Source organism: Salvelinus namaycush, chromosome 31 (assembly GCF_016432855.1).
Source record: "Salvelinus namaycush isolate Seneca chromosome 31, SaNama_1.0, whole genome shotgun sequence".
Classification (NCBI taxonomy): domain Eukaryota; kingdom Metazoa; phylum Chordata; class Actinopteri; order Salmoniformes; family Salmonidae; genus Salvelinus; species Salvelinus namaycush.
In genome coordinates this window covers 47,530,324-47,549,561 of record NC_052337.1, presented here as the reverse complement: position 1 = coordinate 47,549,561, position 19,238 = coordinate 47,530,324, and the positions used below count along the sequence as shown (strand labels likewise).

The following is a 19,238-nucleotide window of genomic DNA, read 5'->3' as shown; positions in this document are numbered from 1 at the left end:
TTAAGCACACTGTTTGATGAATTCATTTTGCTGTTGCATGCTCCATGCTCCATGTCCGGCAGGATCTCCAGCGCCTTCTGGAGCCACTCCACCAACACCTCCTGGTGTTTATCCAACTTTTATCGCCACTTTATCTGGGATTACAGCATCCTTGCCGGCCGCTGACCGGGCATTCCGGGACCTGAAATAGCGCTTCACCACAGCTCTGATCTTGGTTGATCCGGACCCTTCCTGTCAGTTTGTGGTGGATGCTAATGCTTCGGAGTGGGGACTGTTCTGTCGCAACGTTCTGCCCTGGATTGGAAGTTGCATCCCTGCACCGCATTCTCCCACCGCCTCAACGCCACAGAGGAATTATGGCAATGGAGGCACTGGCTTGAAGGGGCGGAGCATCTGTTCATTGTGTGTACAGACCACAAAAATCTATAGTATCTCCACTCCGCCAATCGCCTCAACTCCAGGCAAGCGAAATGGGGGCTGTTTACCCAGTTCAACTTTTCCCCCTTCTACCGGCCTAAGAACGTCAAGCCGAATGTTTTTTCTCACCGCTATAACCCCACTGCTACCACCCCGGAGCCCAAGACAACCCTTCCTACCTCTTGCCTGGCGACGCCACTCAGCTGGGGTATAGGGGAACAGGTCCTAGCCAAAACCTGGGGGGGGTCAAGAACCAGATGTTCGTGTCTAACGCTTTCCGCTCCGCGTTCTTGAGTGGGCCAATTCCTCCAGGCTAGCCTGTCACCCCCACAACCCCGGTCCAACATATCCCTGGATTTTGTCACCGCACACTTCATTCCTCTCCCCAAACTCCCATTGGCCAAGGAGACGGGCCAGCCCATGGTGTAGCACGTCTTCCGGATCCATGGACTGCCGGTGGACCTGGTCTTTGACCGGAGGCCTCAGTTCTCATCCCGGGTCTGGAAGGCATTCTGTGCCCTCATTGTGTCGTTGGCCAGCCTGTCCTCTGTGTTCCACCCCCAGTCCAATGGCAAGTCGGAGCGAGCAAACCAGGATCTAGAGACTACTCTGCACTGCCTGGTCTCGGCCAACCCCACCACCTGGAGCCAGCAGCTGTTGTGGGTCGAGTACGCCCTCAACACCCTACCCTGCTCTGCCACGGGCCTATCTCCGTTCAAGTGTGTCCTGGGGTATCAGCCTCCGCTCTTCCCCGAGCAGGATGAAGAAGTTGGCATACCTTCTGCCGAGAGGTTTGTCCGCAGCTGTAGTTTTACCTGGAGGAGAGCCCGATTGGCCCTCAATACCCCCTCAAGGTATCGAAGACAAGAGGATCGCTATCGGACCCCAGCTCCCCAGTATCGGCTAGGGCAGAAGGTATGGTTGTCCAACCGGGATCTGCCACTCCGGGTGGATCTCCCAAACTCTCCCCCCAGGTTATTGGCCCATTTCCCATCTCCAAGATTATTAGGTCCTCTGCTGTTCATCTTCTGTTGCTCCGTACTCTTCGTATATATCCCACCATTAATGTTTCCAGAGTTAAACTCATATGTCACAGTTCTTTGTCTCCTGTTTCTGACCTCTGCCTACCCAAAACCTGACCCAAAACCTGAGCCTGCCTGCCGTCCGGTACCGTTGCCACACCTCTGGTTACTGACCGCTGCCTGCCTTGTACTGTCAAATCAAATTCTATTAGTCACATGCGCTGAATACAACAGGTATAGATAGACCTTACAGTGAAATGCTTACTTACGGCCCCTAACCAACTGTGCAGTAAAAAAAAAATACATAAGAATAATAGATAAAAGTAACAAGTAATTAAAGAGCAGCATTAAAAAATAACAATATATACAGGGGGGTGCCGGTACAGAGTCAATGTGCGGGGGCACCGGTTAGTTGAGGTAGTATGTTCATGTAGGTAGAGTTAACTTAAGTTACTATTGCTTGCCCCTGTTTGAGTATTAAACTATTGTTTCTTCGACATGGTCTGCATCTGGGTCTTACCTTCACACCTGATAATTTTGCACATGCTAGTTTAATTTCGATTTAAAAAAACAAGCTATGTTTTTTTGTTGTTGTGACAATTGGTAGCCAGCAGGAAGCCTACATAGCTACAGTAGGTATTTTCCTTTCTGCAACTTCTACAGAGAACGTTAACCATTATATTGATGAAAAGGAATTTGGACACAAAGTTGTTGTTTACCATCAGTGGCATTAAAAAGCCTTAATTACCATAATGGTATAAAGTAATTGACTCATGATTAATGTATTGGAAGACTGTACTAAATGTCTTGATGATGATGCAGCCCAGCCTCACATTCAATTCGCGCATATATGTACATAATGTATTTCAGCAGATTTCGTGCGTTTTTGTGCATTTTTGGGGTGGTTCAATTCGTTTGAAAATACACAAATTTCTGTGCTACTTAATTCGTGCGAAAAGACACGAATTTAACCAGTAGGCGACACACAAGCCGTTGCAACAACCATAGACACGATCGCCTGTATTTATTTATTTTACGTTATGAATATATAGATTTTTTTATTTTTTTTAACCATATAACCATAAGAGGTTATATATATATATATTGTCTTTTTCTAATCCCTATTAAAACATTGTGGTTTTATGCCTATATGTACTGTTTTCGATTTTTCTGAACAGACTTTTCAGTATAGAATGAATGTAAGCAATGCATGATGGTTAATGGTGTTTTATTCTGTTGTAGTTCCATGTATTTCTTAAAAAATAAACGTGTAAACCATTTTTATTGACCAAATGTAACTGAAAATACAATGGCAGCCTTGCTGTATAACATTTGGGGAAACGTATGCAGTCATTGTAGTCTTACATTTTGTTGGCCAACCAAAATTACCAAAACGTTAACCCGTAATAAGGCTAGGGTGGCTGAGTGTAAATACATGGCTCTGAGTGTAAGCACCTTTTCACTAGAAACGTTCTTGTGTTCAAATTACCGTCAGTGCGAAATAGCTAGAAAGCTTTCATATTTCCACTTGGCTGCACCTACGGTTACGATAACGATAAATCAAGTGCAATACCTGCGTCGACCTGTGTCGAGCAGCAAAACACCGGAAAGCTTCTAGCCTATCGGAAAGTTACAAGAAGAACAAGAATAGTTACCTTATCCGGTCATGTGACACTCTGGATGCCCCCTAAAAGCAATTTCAACCGTTTTGAAAAATGACGCCTGGTAACCCAAAAAAAATACCAGGTGCACGAAAAGTTTGGGACTTAGAATATTTTTTGAAAACCTCCATAAATCACTCAGGCCATTGACTCGAGAAGAAAAAACATAAAATATTTTCCAGAAGAAAAAACATAGAATATTTTTTGAAAACCTCCATAAATCACTCAGGCCAGCACCCATTGATTTGGGGCGGTAGTATAGCGCTCCCAGAGCGGGTATGGAAGTCTGGATCCCCCCTAAAAGCATTTAAGGCTCTGTGTGTCTTTAAGCACCATACTTTTTCACTCCATCATGTGTGTGTGTGTGTGTGAGAGAGCTTTTCTTTGACATCTGTTTAGAGAAATTACTGATTTACAATTCATGAGGGTTGACCGATTCACATATTTAAAGTTTTGGAAAAATCTGACTTTTTTAAACCTTCGGAACAGCACCTATGACCCCATTTTAAGGCACTTCCGGTTGGCACAGGAAGCTATAAGTAAATACATATCCTGATCGGGGTATGCTTTTACAGAATCCTGAGTTTTAAGTCTATACGTTAAGAACTGACTGATTTACACAGGGTTGAATGCACTATATATCACAAACTGCAGGTTGGGTATGGCAAACACTTTTAGGGTGATTTAACCACTTCCGGTTGCTCCAGGAAGCTTAGAATCGACACAGGTAGACCTCATAGTGGCCTGATGGATTGTCATCGAAGACAGGTTCATAAGGCATTATTAACCCACATAGGTTTCAGGTTGAATTTAGGGGAGCAGGCAATGTATTCCTATGGGGAGACATGTCATTGTAAACTGTTTGATGTAAACACCTTCTTTTAACTGTTAAGGGTTAATGCCACACGGTCAATGTTGGGCTTGCACAGATCGGGAGGACCTTAGGAACGTTCCTGAGGTCAAATTGTGCTTCTAACCTTAACGGTTCTCTCTCTGTCTCCCCAAAGCAAAACAATATGAAATTGAGGTCAAAGGGTCATTTGGGTCCTTCTTCTTGTCCCTGTCGCTGCACTCAGACCGAGCGAGCTACGGTCAAGCGGGGCATCTCGTTGAACTCGGCACGGCATGTGTCTTTAAGCACCATACTTTTTCACTCCATCCTTTTATCCCCTTTTCTTCATGGTATCCAATCGCTAGTAATTACTATCTTGTCTCATCGCTACAACTCCCGTATGGGCTCAGGAGAGACGAAGGTTGAAAGCCACGCGTCCTCCGAAGCACAACCCAACCAAGCCGCACTGCTTCTTAACACAGCGCGCCTCCAAACCAGAAGCCAGCCTCACCAATGTGTCGGAGGAAACACTGTGCACCTGGCCCCCTTGGCTAGCGCGCACTGCACCCGGCCCACCACAGGAGTCGCCGGAGCGCGATGAGACAAGGGTATCCCTACCGGCCAAACCCTCCCTAACCCGGACGACACTAGGCCAATTGTGCGTCGCCCCACGGACCTCCCGGTCACGTCCGGCTGCGGCAGAGCCCGGGCGCGAACCCAGAGACTCTGGTGGCGCAGCTAGTACTGCAATGCAGTGCCCTAGACCACTGCGCCACCCGGGAGGCAGATCTGACCATTTTAACCCTTCGAAACTGACCCTATGGCACCATTTGAAGGTACTTCCGGTTGACATAGGAAGCTGAAAGTGAACACATATCCTCCTTGGGGTAGGCTCTTATATAATATTGAGTTTTAAGTCTTTATGTTAAGAACTGACTTATTTACAGAGGGTTAAATGAGTGTGTGTTATTTCATAAAATCACATAAAATCACAGAATTCTGGCAGAGCTTCGAGACCCACTTAAAAAATGTTCGTCTGAACACACTGCAACTGGATCTGTAACTTTTTTTTTTTTACTCCTTTTTGTGAACATTACCAATTTGTCGATGTACGATTTCTCTTAAATTACGATAGATAAATGTCTGGTTCTTTTTTTCCTGACACCGTATGCTTATGTACTTTGACGTGAAGCGGTCAAATTAGCACCCTACTGCGTTTTTGACCTTTAATCCCAGAAAAATGGCCATAACTCAAAAAGTGTTGAGGCCTCGACGCCATCTTGTTCGGGCCCAACTGTCCATTACGTCTTCGAAATATTTTCAGTTTCGGAGAAAAGGCCACATGCATTTGCAATGTGCTTGTGCATTTGCAATATTATTTATTTTCCCTCTGGTGGGAATTTCCGAGACTGCGGAAAAATGACCAAAATTTGTTGTTTTTATAAAACGGAAACCGAACGTCCGAGAGATTTCGTTTGATGACTTCCTGAAAGATCTCTCCCCCGCGCACGGCCCGACGCCGTCCGCGAATTTTAGAAACCTTGCAGGTCGTCTAGTAAGGGACCGTACATTTGCAATGTGGCGTTTCTCACTAACCATATGGCGAGTGCTAAAATGTTCCCTTAAGGTATGGAAAGGCCATAAGTGTAAGTCAACATAATTCATTATTTTACATTAACATGTAATACATGCATTATGAAGAAAATGGTGTAATTTAGGCTCCACGAAATATTAAATGGGTTATGAAGAAAATCGTGTATGGTTGCCTACATGACGAAAAGGCGTTCTGATTACAAGTGCACCGATATCCAAAGTATTAAGCGAATTCAAGCACAGAAAACAGCATTGGCATTAATAAAACAATATTTCCCACGAATTAAGTCGCACGTAAATGTGCCTCTTTTCTCAAATTCTGTTCAGCAAGTCTAAAACAGTACATATAGGCATACAACGACACATTTTAAAACATGGTTAAACAAAGACAACATTTCTGTATATTCATGACGTTGAATCAGCCATTAAGAAAAACAAAAATGAAATACTAATTATCGCGTCTATATGGTTGTTGTAAAGGCTTGTGTAGCCTACTGGTTAAATTTGTGTCTTTTCGCACGAATTAAGAAGCACATCAATTCGTGTCTTTTCTCACGAATTAAGCCAGACGAAAACGCACAAAAACGCACGAAATCTGCTGAAATACATTTTGTACATATATGCACAAATTGAATGTGAGACTGTGTTGGATGATGGGATAAGTTATACTATCCTGACTGTATTAGTCTCAACCTACCATTTCTGAATTTAACTATATGGTAAAAAAAATATTTGGTACAAGGTGACTTATATATTTTTACTGTGCTTCGGGAAGTATTCAGACCCCTTGACTTGTTTGACATTTATTTACGTTACAGCCTTCTACAATTGATGACATTGGTTTTCTCACCAATATACACACAATAGCAAACAATGTAAAAGCAAAAGCAGGTTTAGTATAAGAGCAAGGCGAGACCTAGATGCAGACATGGGAGAGAGATGGTTTGAGTCTTGATATTTATTAAACAATCCAAAAGCGCTAGGCAAGAGAATGGTCGTGGAAAGGCAAAATGTCAACCAGTTCAGAGTCCAGGAGGTACAGAGTGGCAGGCAGGCTTGAGGTAAGGGCAGGCAGGCGGGTACGGAGTCCAGAAAACGTGAGGACTAGCAAAAGAGAATAGAAGCAGGAGTAAGGGAAAATGCTGGTTGCCTTGAAATGCATACAAGACAATATATATATACACTAGGGATAATAAGTGACACCTGGAGGGGGGAGACAATCACAAGAAAGGTGAAACAGATCAGGGTGTGACATTAAGAAATTATTTCAAATTTATTAAATCAAAATGTGATTAAATTTACATAGGTATTCAGACCCTTTACTCAATACTTTGTTGAAACAGCTTTGGCAGTGATTACAGCCTTGTGTCTGATGCTACAAGCTTGCCACACCTGTATTTGGGGAATTTCTCCCATTCTTCTCTGTAGATCCTCAAGCTCTGTCAATTTCGATGGAGAACGTTGCTGCACAGCTATTTTCAGGTCTCTCCAGAGATGTTAGATTGGGTTCAAGTCAGGGTTTTGGCTGGCCCATTCAAGAAAAGTCAGAGACACCTCCTGAAGCGTAAATACAGGACTAAGATTGAATCCTACTACACCGGCTGTGATGCTTGTTGGATGTGGAAGGGCTTGAAAAATATTCATGACTACAAAGGGAAATCCAGCCACAAGCTGCTCAGTGATGAGAGCCTACCAGATGAGCTAAAAGCCTTTTATGCTCGCTTCGAGCAAAGCAACACTGAAGCATGCATGTGAGCACCAGCTGCTCCGGAAGAATGTCTGATCACGCTCTCCGTAGGCGATGTGCGCAAGACCTTAAAACAAGTAAACATTCCCAAAGAGGCGGGGCCAGACTGATTACCAGGCAAGTGTCTTCACTGACATTTTCCACCTCTCCCTGACCGAGTCTGTAATACCTGCATGTTTCAAACAGACCACCATAGTCCCTGTGCCGAAGAAAGCAAAGGTAACTTGCCTAAATAACTACCGCATCGTAGCACTCACATTGGTAGCCATGAAGTCCTTTGAAAGGCTAGTAATGGCTAACATAAAGCAATCATGCCGGAAACCCTAGACCCACTCCAATTGCCATACTACCCCAACAGATCCACAGATGATGCAATCTCTATTGTACTCCACACTACCCTTTCACATCTGGACAAAAGGATAACCTCTGAGAATGCTGTTGATTGACTACAGCTCAACATTCAACACCATAGTGCCAACAATGCTGATCACTAAGCAAAGGACCCTGGTACTCAACACCTCTCTCTGCAACTGGATCCTGGACTTCCTGACGGGCAGCCCCCAGTTGGTAAGGGTAGGCAACAACACATCTGGCACGCTGATCGTCAACACTAGGGCCACTCAGGGGTGAGTGCTTAGTCCCTCCTGTACTCCCTGTTCACCCATGACTGCATGGCAAAGCACAACTCCAACACCATTACGTTTGCAGATGACAACAGTGTTAGGCATGATCACCGAAAACGATGAGACAGCCTATAGGGAGGAGGTAAGAGACCTGGCAGTGTGGTGCAAGGACAACAACCTCTCCCTCAACGTGAGCAAGACAAAAGGAGCTGATAGTGGACTATAGGAAAAGGAGGGCAGAATATGACCCCATTAACATGGACAGGCCTGAAGTTGAGAATTTCAGGTTCCTTGGTGTCCACATCCCCAACGAACTATCATAGTCAAAACAAACCAACACAGTTGTGAAGAGGGCATGAAAACACCTTTCCCCCCTCAGGAAACTGAAAACATGGGTCCCCAGATCCTCAAATATACCCCTGCACCATCAAGAGCATCCTGACCGGTTGCATCACCGCCTGGTATGGAAACTACCCGGCATCGGACCGTAAGGCGCTACTGAGGGTGTATCGTCGGACGGGGCCACAGTGTCTCCCGATCACTTCTGTCTCAGGCCCCAGTATTTACGTTGCAATAGTTTGTGTAGGGGGGTTAGGGTCAGTCAGTTATACCTGGAGTATTTATCCTGTCTTATCTGGTGTCCTGTGTGAATTTAAGTATGCTCCCTCTAATTCACTCTCTCCCTCTCCCTTCTATCCCGGAGGACCTGAGCCCTGGGACCATGCCTCAGGACTACCTGGCCTGATCACACTGTCCCCAGTCCACCTGGTCGTGCTGCTGCTCCAGTTTAAACTGTTCTGCCTGCGGCTATGGAACCCTGACGTGTTCACCGGACGTGCTACCTTATCCCGGACCTGACATTTACTCTTGAGGCGCTGACCTGTTTCACCCTCTAGAACCACTGTGAATATTATCATTTGAGCCTGCTGGTAATCTATTAACGTTTGGCCATGTTCTGTTATAATCTCCACCCGGCACAGCCAGAAGAGGACTGGCCATGTTCTGTTATAATCTCCACCCGGCACAGCCAGAAGAGGACTGGCCACCCCTCAGAGTCTGGTTCCTCTCAAGGTTACTTCCTAGGTTCCTGCCTTTCTAGGGAGTTTTACCTAGCCACCGTGCATCTGCATTGCTTGCTGTTTTGGGGTTTTAGGCTGGGTTTCTGTATATCACTTTGTGACATAGGCTGATGTTGTAAGGGATTTATGAATAAAATTTGATTGCTTATGTCCGAGTACATCACTGGGTAGAAGCTTCCTGCCATCCAGGACCTACTGTATATACTAGGCGGTGTCAGAGGAAGGGCTAAAAAATAGTGAAAGACTCAAGTCACATTGTAAAGAATGTCATTTCAATAGTGTTGTGGTATCAGATTATGTCATGGAGTAACAATAAACCTTCATTTGCATTTGATACAAACCTTGTCTGCAAAAAGCCAACTTTGACCTGGGGGCATGCTTTGTAGACCATTCAAAAGCGTTCCGATACCTTGTCCCCAAGAAAAAACCCACATGTCATGATAGCTTATAGACAGTAGTAGGCAAATGAAGTGACAAAGTTCCAATATTAAGATTTTTAAATAACATTTCTAGGGTTTATTTGCTGGTAATTGGAAACACGTCCCTTTTGAATTTCGTCCCCCGTTCCTAAACACATCCATCCTATAGTGTAGGTTTGAAGATTCATAATCTATGTTTGGAGTCATCAGAAGAAGATTGAGGAACGGTTGGTGGACCCAAGAAGTACAAGCCCCCACGCCATTCTCCAACCTCTGAAATGTTGTCTTTGATGTGTGCATTTTGAAGTAGACCTTAACAATTATTCTCTGTCTGTCTGGTAGAGTAGTGGTTATGGTGTTTGCTCCCCATACCAGAGATTGAGAGTTCAAATCTGAGGAGAGCAATTTTTAGAGAGACATTTCTGATGTTGCCTTTTGTTGGCATGAAAGAGCTAACTTGAGGTGTGTAGGGGGGTAGGGGCTATTTCCCATCAAATAGAAGGACTGAAGTGACACCTTGTATAGAATGTCCTTTTAATAGAGTTGTGATAACATACTATGTCGTGGAGTAACAATGTCTGCAAAAAGCCAACTTTGACCTGGGGGCATGCTTTGTAGACCATTCAAAAGCGTTCCGATACCTTGTCCCCAAGAAAAAACCCACATGTCATGATAGCTTATAGACAGTAGTAGGCAAATGAAGTGACAAAGTTCCAATATTAAGATTTTTAAATAACATTTCTAGGGTTTATTTGCTGGTAATTGGAAACACGTCCCTTTTGAATTTCGTCCCCCGTTCCTAAACACATCCATCCTATAGTGTAGGTTTTGAAGATTCATAATCTATGTTTGTAATCATCAGAAGAAGATTGAGGAACGGTTGGTGGACCCAAGAAGTACAAGCCCCCACGCCATTCTCCAACCTCTGAAATGTTGTCTTTGATGTGTGCATTTTGAAGTAGCCCTTAACAATTATTCTCTGTCTGTCTGGTAGAGTAGTGGTTATGGTGTTTGCTCCCCAAACCAGAGATTGAGAGTTCAAATCTGAGGAGAGCAATTTTTAGAGAGACATTTCTGATGTTGCCTTTTGTTGGCATGAAAGAGCTAACTTGAGGTGTGTAGGGGGGTAGGGGCTATTTCCCATCAAATAGAAGGACTGAAGTGACACCTTGTATAGAATGTCCTTTTAATAGAGTTGTGATAACATACTATGTCGTGGAGTTACAATGTCTGCAAAAAGCCAACTTTGACCTGGGGGCATGCTTTGTAGACCATTCAAAAGCGTTCCGATACCTTGTCCCCAAGAAAAAACCCACATGTCATGATAGCTTATAGACAGTAGTAGGCAAATGAAGTGACAAAGTTCCAATATTAAGATTTTTAAATAACATTTCTAGGGTTTATTTGCTGGTAATTGGAAACACGTCCCTTTTGAATTTCGTCCCCCGTTCCTAAACACATCCATCCTATAGTGTAGGTTTTGAAGATTCATAATCTATGTTTGGAGTCATCAGAAGAAGATTGAGGAACGGTTGGTGGACCCAAGAAGTACAAGCCCCCACGCCATTCTCCAACCTCTGAAATGTTGTCTTTGATGTGTGCATTTTGAAGTAGACCTTAACAATTATTCTCTGTCTGTCTGGTAGAGTAGTGGTTATGGTGTTTGCTCCCCATACCAGAGATTGAGAGTTCAAATCTGAGGAGAGCAATTTTTAGAGAGACATTTCTGATGTTGCCTTTTGTTGGCATGAAAGAGCTAACTTGAGGTGTGTAGGGGGGTAGGGGCTATTTCCCATCAAATAGAAGGACTGAAGTGACACCTTGTATAGAATGTCCTTTTAATAGAGTTGTGATAACATACTATGTCGTGGAGTAACAATGTCTGCAAAAAGCCAACTTTGACCTGGGGGCATGCTTTGTAGACCATTCAAAAGCGTTCCGATACCTTGTCCCCAAGAAAAAACCCACATGTCATGATAGCTTATAGACAGTAGTAGGCAAATGAAGTGACAAAGTTCCAATATTAAGATTTTTAAATAACATTTCTAGGGTTTATTTGCTGGTAATTGGAAACACGTCCCTTTTGAATTTCGTCCCCCGTTCCTAAACACATCCATCCTATAGTGTAGGTTTTGAAGATTCATAATCTATGTTTGTAATCATCAGAAGAAGATTGAGGAACGGTTGGTGGACCCAAGAAGTACAAGCCCCCACGCCATTCTCCAACCTCTGAAATGTTGTCTTTGATGTGTGCATTTTGAAGTAGCCCTTAACAATTATTCTCTGTCTGTCTGGTAGAGTAGTGGTTATGGTGTTTGCTCCCCAAACCAGAGATTGAGAGTTCAAATCTGAGGAGAGCAATTTTTAGAGAGACATTTCTGATGTTGCCTTTTGTTGGCATGAAAGAGCTAACTTGAGGTGTGTAGGGGGGTAGGGGCTATTTCCCATCAAATAGAAGGACTGAAGTGACACCTTGTATAGAATGTCCTTTTAATAGAGTTGTGATAACATACTATGTCGTGGAGTAACAATGTCTGCAAAAAGCCAACTTTGACCTGGGGGCATGCTTTGTAGACCATTCAAAAGCGTTCCGATACCTTGTCCCCAAGAAAAAACCCACATGTCATGATAGCTTATAGACAGTAGTAGGCAAATGAAGGGACAAAGTTCCAATATTAAGATTTTGGAATAACATTTCTAGGGTCTATTTGCTGGTAATTGGAAATACGTCCCTTTTGAATTTCGTCCCCCGTTCCTAAACACATCCATCCTATAGTGTAGGTTTTGAAGATTCGTAATCTATGTTTGTAATCATCAGAAGAAGATTGAGGAACGGTTGGTGGACCCAAGAAGTACAAGCCCCCACGCCATTCTCCAACCTCTGAAATGTTGTCTTTGATGTGTGCATTTTGAAGTAGCCCTTAACAATTATTCTCTGTCTGTCTGGTAGAGTAGTGGTTATGGTGTTTGCTCCCCAAACCAGAGATTGAGAGTTCAAATCTGAGGAGAGCAATTTTTAGAGAGACATTTCTGATGTTGCCTTTTGTTGGCATGAAAGAGCTAACTTGAGGTGTGTAGGGGGGTAGGGGCTATTTCCCATCAAATAGAAGGACTGAAGTGACACCTTGTATAGAATGTCCTTTTAATAGAGTTGTGATAACATACTATGTCGTGGAGTAACAATGTCTGCAAAAAGCCAACTTTGACCTGGGGGCATGCTTTGTAGACCATTCAAAAGCGTTCCGATACCTTGTCCCCAAGAAAAAACCCACATGTCATGATAGCTTATAGACAGTAGTAGGCAAATGAAGGGACAAAGTTCCAATATTAAGATTTTGGAATAACATTTCTAGGGTCTATTTGCTGGTAATTGGAAATACGTCCCTTTTGAATTTCGTCCCCCGTTCCTAAACACATCCATCCTATAGTGTAGGTTTTGAAGATTCGTAATCTATGTTTGTAATCATCAGAAGAAGATTGAGGAACGGTTGGTGGACCCAAGAAGTACAAGCCCCCACGCCATTCTCCAACCTCTGAAATGTTGTCTTTGATGTGTGCATTTTCATGTACCCCTTAATATTTAGTCTATGTCTGTCTGCTAGAGTAGTGGTTATGACGTCTGCTTCCCGAACCATGGTGGATGCTCCCCAAGCCAGAGTTTGAGAGTTCAAATCCCAGAGAAACAGTTAATGTAGCAACTTCTTTCGTGTTGCCTTTGTGGGCCTGAAAGAGCAAACAAGAGGTATGTAGGGGAAAAGGGGCTAGTTCCCATCAAATAGCAAGAATGAAGTGACACCTTGTTTCAAATGTAATTTCAATAGAGTTGTGATAACATACTATGCTGTGGAGTAACAATACAACCATACTCTGCAAAAGCCAACTTTTACCTGGGGCCATTCTTTGTAGACCATTCAAAGGTGTTCCTAGTCTTGGTCCCCCTGAAGAAAGCCACATGTTAAGATAGTTTAAAAATAGTTGTAGTAGTAGTTATGGTGGTGAATTCCCAAAGGAGAGGTTGTGAGTTAAATTCCTTTCAAGAGCATGCCAACTTGCTTTTGTTGCCTTGACAGAACAATGTTGAGGTGGGGTTCCGGAAGGACATAGACAGCAAGGGAAATTGGATTATAAAATGTTAGGGTACAGCAACTGGTGTTGAGTAGGAGTGCTGATCTATGATCAAACCCACCCCTGTCCATATAATCTCATTCCAGAGACAACTGAGTCAGAATGATCTAGGCAAAGCTGATTGTAAAAAAGTGCTCCTCTGTACGCATTTATGAAATGTCTCAGGCTAAGAGTGCTGAACTGGAATCACTACCCCCCTCCCCCCGTCAAAGTAATGTTATTCATTCTACTCACAAATGCTAAACAGATCCTAGTTCAGCACTCCTACTTCAAGCCACCAAGTGAATGTTGGATATTGGGTGCTAAACGTCTTGAACAGTGGTTGAAAAAGTACCCAATTGTCATACTTGAGTAAAAGTAAAGATATGTTAATAGAAAATGTCTCAAGTAAAAGTCACCCAGTAAAATACTAAGTAAATGTCATTGCTAAAAGATACTTAAGTATCAGTGGTAAAAGTATAAATGATTTGACCTTCCATATATTAAGCCAACCAGACAGCACAATTCTCTTGTATTTTTATTTAAGAAATAGCCATGGGAACACTCATAATTTACAAACGAAGCATGTGTTTAGTGAGTCTGCTAGATCAGAGGCAGTAGGGATGTTCTCTTGATAAGTGTGTGAATTGGACCATTTTCCTGTCCGGCTTAGCATTCAAAATGCAAAAAGTACTTTTGGGTGCCAGGGAAACTGTATGGAGTAAAAAAAATATTATTTTCTTTAGAAATGTGGTGAAGTAAAATATAATGTTCTAAAGAAACAGAAAGAGTAAAAGTACAGATACAAAAAAAAAAAGATATAAACGGAATGTAGTGGAGTAGTTTAAATACATTTTTGTTAAGTAATTTACACCACTGGACTTGAAAGGAACACCTCAATTACCTCGACTAACAGGTGCCCCGACACATTGACTCTGTACCGGTACCCCATGTATATAGGCTCGCTGTTTTTATTTTACTGCTGATCTTTAATTATTTGTTACTTTTATTTCTTATTTTTCTTACAACTAAATTGTTGGTTAAGGGCTTAATTTCAGCATTTCACTGCAAGGTCTACACATGTAGTATTCGGCGCATGTGACAAATACAATTTGATTTGTGACACATGAAAACATGTTGTGAACCTGGTGTGACATTATTGAAGCCGTGCTGACACCTAGTGGACATCAAGAGGACCTACACTACACACACATATACACACACACTATAACCTTAAAACAGATAGGATGTTTTACATACGTTGCTCTTTTTTATTAGACACTAATATATATGTCCAATAAACAGACGTTCAAAAGTCGCAATGTAAAGCAAAAACGACTGGAAAGTTCTTCAAAAGCAGCTGTAGTGAATCAAGCATCTTGGGGTTACCTGAAATAGGTCAAAGTATATATTTTAAATGTTCTAATTTATTTAATCTTTATTTAACTAGGCAAGATGAACTCAACAACATCGACAGACACAAGTTACCTGCTATATTTGGGAAACAGGATTAACACAGAGAGAACTTGGCAAAATGCATGTTTCTGTAGTAAGAGTAGGTATATACAGTATCATCGGTAACAATTGTGTACAAGCCACCTAGCTACAAAAATACTGGGACTAGCGGTCATTAGTTACATTTCAACCACAGCGATTCCCTAATTGAGGCGCAACAGAGTTCACCGGCAAATGCAGGAACACCGGAAATAATAACTAAACCAACGAACGAGAAATGGTGGAGGCTAGCAGAACGAAGAGACATTTTTCCGAATAAACGTGGTGAGTGAAAAACGTAATTACATAGCTCACTCCCTACCCGGTATGTCATTCTACTGTTATACGACTGTATGCGTTTTTTGTTGGCAACCTTGATATTTACGGAGTTTTTGGAACGGATTCCTGTTGGAACGTTCCACAAATTATACCCACCCTAATTAAAGTACTTGCTGATGGCAAGACCACTCTAGATTTCTGAAATACTCGTAATATTCTATTTATTCCTCTCGCTCTAGTGTTTAAGCGATTAACAGGAAACGAACTTCTTAAATGTGCAGACTGACCCAATTTAGATTGCTTGAGAAAATGTTAATGATAGCATATATACTTTTTGAACTGCAAAAATATTTAAATGAGCTCCCAATGCATTTCAACTGAATTTAAAAGGGCCAGAAAAACAAAACGTATAGACCTATATCTCTTTCACCGTTTAAGCTATCAACTCCAAACCAACATTGAAATGTTAAGACTGACCCTACTTAATAGCTTTTTGATTATTATATATCGTTTTTGAACTCTAACCAATTTTGAATGTGTATAACTTAACATGGGTTTGAGTGAGAACCATAGTTCTACAGAGGTAGCTATTCAAAATGGTCCTGCTCCTTGGCCAATTAAAGGTGCTATATGTAGAAATCACTCTACCATTTCCTGGTTGCTAAAATTGGAATATTTTGCCTAATTTTAGTTTGTGACAAAATAAGCAAGTACAGAAAATTGTGGAAAGTCGTTTAGGGCATCTTCTTCATGCATGACAAGTTATTTTTCCAACAATTGTTTACAGACAGATTAATTCACTGTATCACAATTCCAGTGGGTCAGAATTTACACACACTAAGTTGACTGTGCCTTTAAACAGCTTGGAAAATTCCATCATGGCTTTAGAAGCTTCTGATAGGCTAATTGACATAATTTGAGTCAATTGGAGGTGTACTTGTGGTTGTATTTGAAGGCCTACCTTCAAACTCAGTGCTTCTTTGCTTGACATCATGGGAAAATCAAAAGTAATCAGCCAAGACCTCAGAAAAAAATTGTAGACCTCCACAAGTCTGGTTTATCCTTGGGAGCAATTTCCAAATGCCTGAAGGTACCACGTTCTTCTGTACAAACAATAGTACGCAAGTATAAACACTATGGGATCATGCAACCGTCATACCACTCAGGAAGGAGACGCATTCTGTCTCCTAGAGATAAACGTACTTTGGTACGAAAAGTGCAAATCAATCCCAGAACAACAGCACCCTGTTAAGATGCTGGAGGAAACGGGTACAGAAGTATCTATATCCACAGTATAACAAGTCCTATATTGACATAACCTGAAAGGCCGCTTAGCAAGAGAGAAGTCACTGCTCTAAAACCGCAATAAAAAAGCCAGACTACGGTTTGTGACTGCACATGGGGACAAAGATCGTTGAAGAAATGTCCTCTGGTCTGTTGCAACAAAAATAGAACTGTTTGGCCATAATGACCATCATTATGTTTGGAAGAAAAAGGGGGAGGCTTGCAAGCCGAAGAACACCATCCCAACCGTGAAGCACGGGGGTGGAAGCATCATGTTGTGGGGTTGCTTTGCTGCAGGAGGGACTGGTGCACTTCACAAAATAGATGAGATCGTGAGATAGGAAAATTATGTGGATATATTGAAGCAACATCTCAAGACATCAGTCAGGATGTTTAAAGCTTTGTCGCAAATGGGTCTTCCAAATGGACAATGACCCCAAGCATACTTCCAAAGTTGTGGCAAAATGGCTTAAGGACAACAAAGTCAAGGTATTGGAGTGGCCATCACAACACCCTGACCTCAATCCCATAGAAAATATGTGGGCAGAACTGAAAAAGCATGTGCGAGCAAGGAGGCCTACAAACCTCACTCAGTTACACCAGCTCTGTCAAGAGGAATGGGCCAAAATTCACCCAACTTATTGTGGGAAGCTTGTGGAAGGCTACCTGAAACGTTTGACCCAAGTTAAACCATTTAACGGCAATAATACCAAATACTAATTGAGTGTATGTAAACTTCTGACCCACTGGGAATGTGATGAAAGAAATAAAAGCTGAAATCATTCTCTCTACTATTATTCTGACATTTCACATTCTTAAAATAAAGTGGTGATAATAACTGACCTAAGACAGGGCATTTTTACTAGGATTTAATGTCAGGAATTGTGAAACTGAGTTTAAATGATTTTCGCTGTGGTGTATGTAAACTTCCGACTTCAACTGTATCGTGTAGATAATCATTATACCATCTAAACTGCTGTGAAATATATTTTCAATAACCAAAAATATTGTATTTTCAGCTGTTTGAAGCTGGTGTACAAAACCAAAAGACTCAAAAACAAAACTTATGAACGGGAAGAATATAAATGGCAGACATAGAACAGATCTAGCGCTTCTTAGACTTGCGTTCAATGACAATAACAGATCTATAGTTCTTTGTGAATTTGGTCAGGTCGCCCAAAAAGTTACATATTGCATTTTTAAGCTATAAGACCATATATATAGATATAATAGAGGACTCTTCTGTGTATCTGTACCATTATGACATCTGTGACTGCATGGGCAATGCAATTGAGGCCATCTCCATTTTGAAGTAGACAATTTTCATCTCTACTAATATGAGTTGGTATACAAACTGAAAGTGTGCTCACTGCCATCTGGAGTGTGTTTCGACAGGTATAAAGCCAAGGTTGGTGAATTACTGCCACCTCCAGTTATAGAATGTTTGCTCAAGAGTGTAATTAATTGGTTGATCCCTCCTGATGACTTGGATGGAATCGTGATCCTTCCTTAATCCATAGGAAGTCCCACCTAGTTGACTGCTTAAAAATGTCCCTGCAAAAACTAGTTTTATCCATCTAGGGTCCTCTATCATTCTCTATGTATAAGACCAACTTTCAAATGTTTAAGCTATCCTAACTTTCTGTTTTTTAACACCTTTAACTCTAAAAATATGCATAAAATAACCCACCACCAATAACTCTTGACCGTTCAAGCTAGACAGCAAACCAACATATTCAGGCTATCCAATCAATCAATTTTCCCATCTACCTACTTTTCCCAACTATAATCAGTCACTACCACTACTACTGCAGTCACTACTTATTTCACAACAATAGATACTTTAAGACAAGCTAACAAGCATATTTTCTTAATGAAAATGTACTTTTCTAGTTTCATTGTCTTTACTTTGCATAATCTGCTGATTTATGTTGGCTATCCCCTTGATTATTAGAGCTTGCATTCTTGTCCTCAGGCAGGCAAGCCCTGCAGGATCCAGACATTTAGTGGAAGCATATTTTCTTTAGCCTCATAGTAAGTGAAGAGCTGATTTGCAATGGCCTATTCTGTCCTTTTTTTCCCACAGAACTATTCGCCATGTCACAGAGCGCTCAAAAGACCGGCTGGTCTCGGATGAGGTGGTGTCAGAAACACTACTACACCTTTTTAGGGCACTGCTCAGAAATGACGTTGCACACCAGGGAGAGGTGTTACGTCTGCTTCCCGCCTCGACTCAAACCCGCTACCTCAGCCCAGAGACCACTGAGGGACCAGACATAGGTTTTGTTTTTGTTTCTGCCTTTTGTTAGGGAATGTAATCATGGGTGGGAAAGACATAGAAGCACAGCATTCGTTAAACCGGCTCCTAGGCACAGTGTGTTCAGGCTTTTGTTTCAGCCCAGCACTAACGCAGCTTATTCAATGACTTAGGTGCTTGATGGGTTGTCGATTTAGTTGAATTAATCGTGTTAGTGTTCCATTTACCAGAGATAAGAATCAGACCTAGGTCAAATGTATACAAAGTCATATACTTTTAAATACTTACTGACGTGTGCTTGATCGAAACTGTTCCAGTATACAGAGGAAACTAAATCAAGCACAGCTCAACTATTTGGAGTGATTCCTCACGAAACCTAGACAAATATTGACCATGATTTTGGGTATTTTCATGAAATGTAATCTGT

At 42.0% G+C, this 19,238-nt stretch overlaps 1 protein-coding gene across 1 annotated transcript in view; it reads left to right on the top strand.

Annotated features, from left to right (window-relative positions):
• setd9 (SET domain containing 9) overlaps nucleotides 1-19,238 on the top strand; it is an 80,328-nt gene that overhangs the window by 39,685 nt on the left and 21,405 nt on the right. Inside the window, exon 2 of the mRNA XM_038971149.1 lies at nucleotides 18,641-18,834. Coding sequence (XP_038827077.1) covers nucleotides 18,641-18,834 — 194 coding nt within the window. The remainder of the gene's footprint in view (nucleotides 1-18,640; nucleotides 18,835-19,238) is intronic.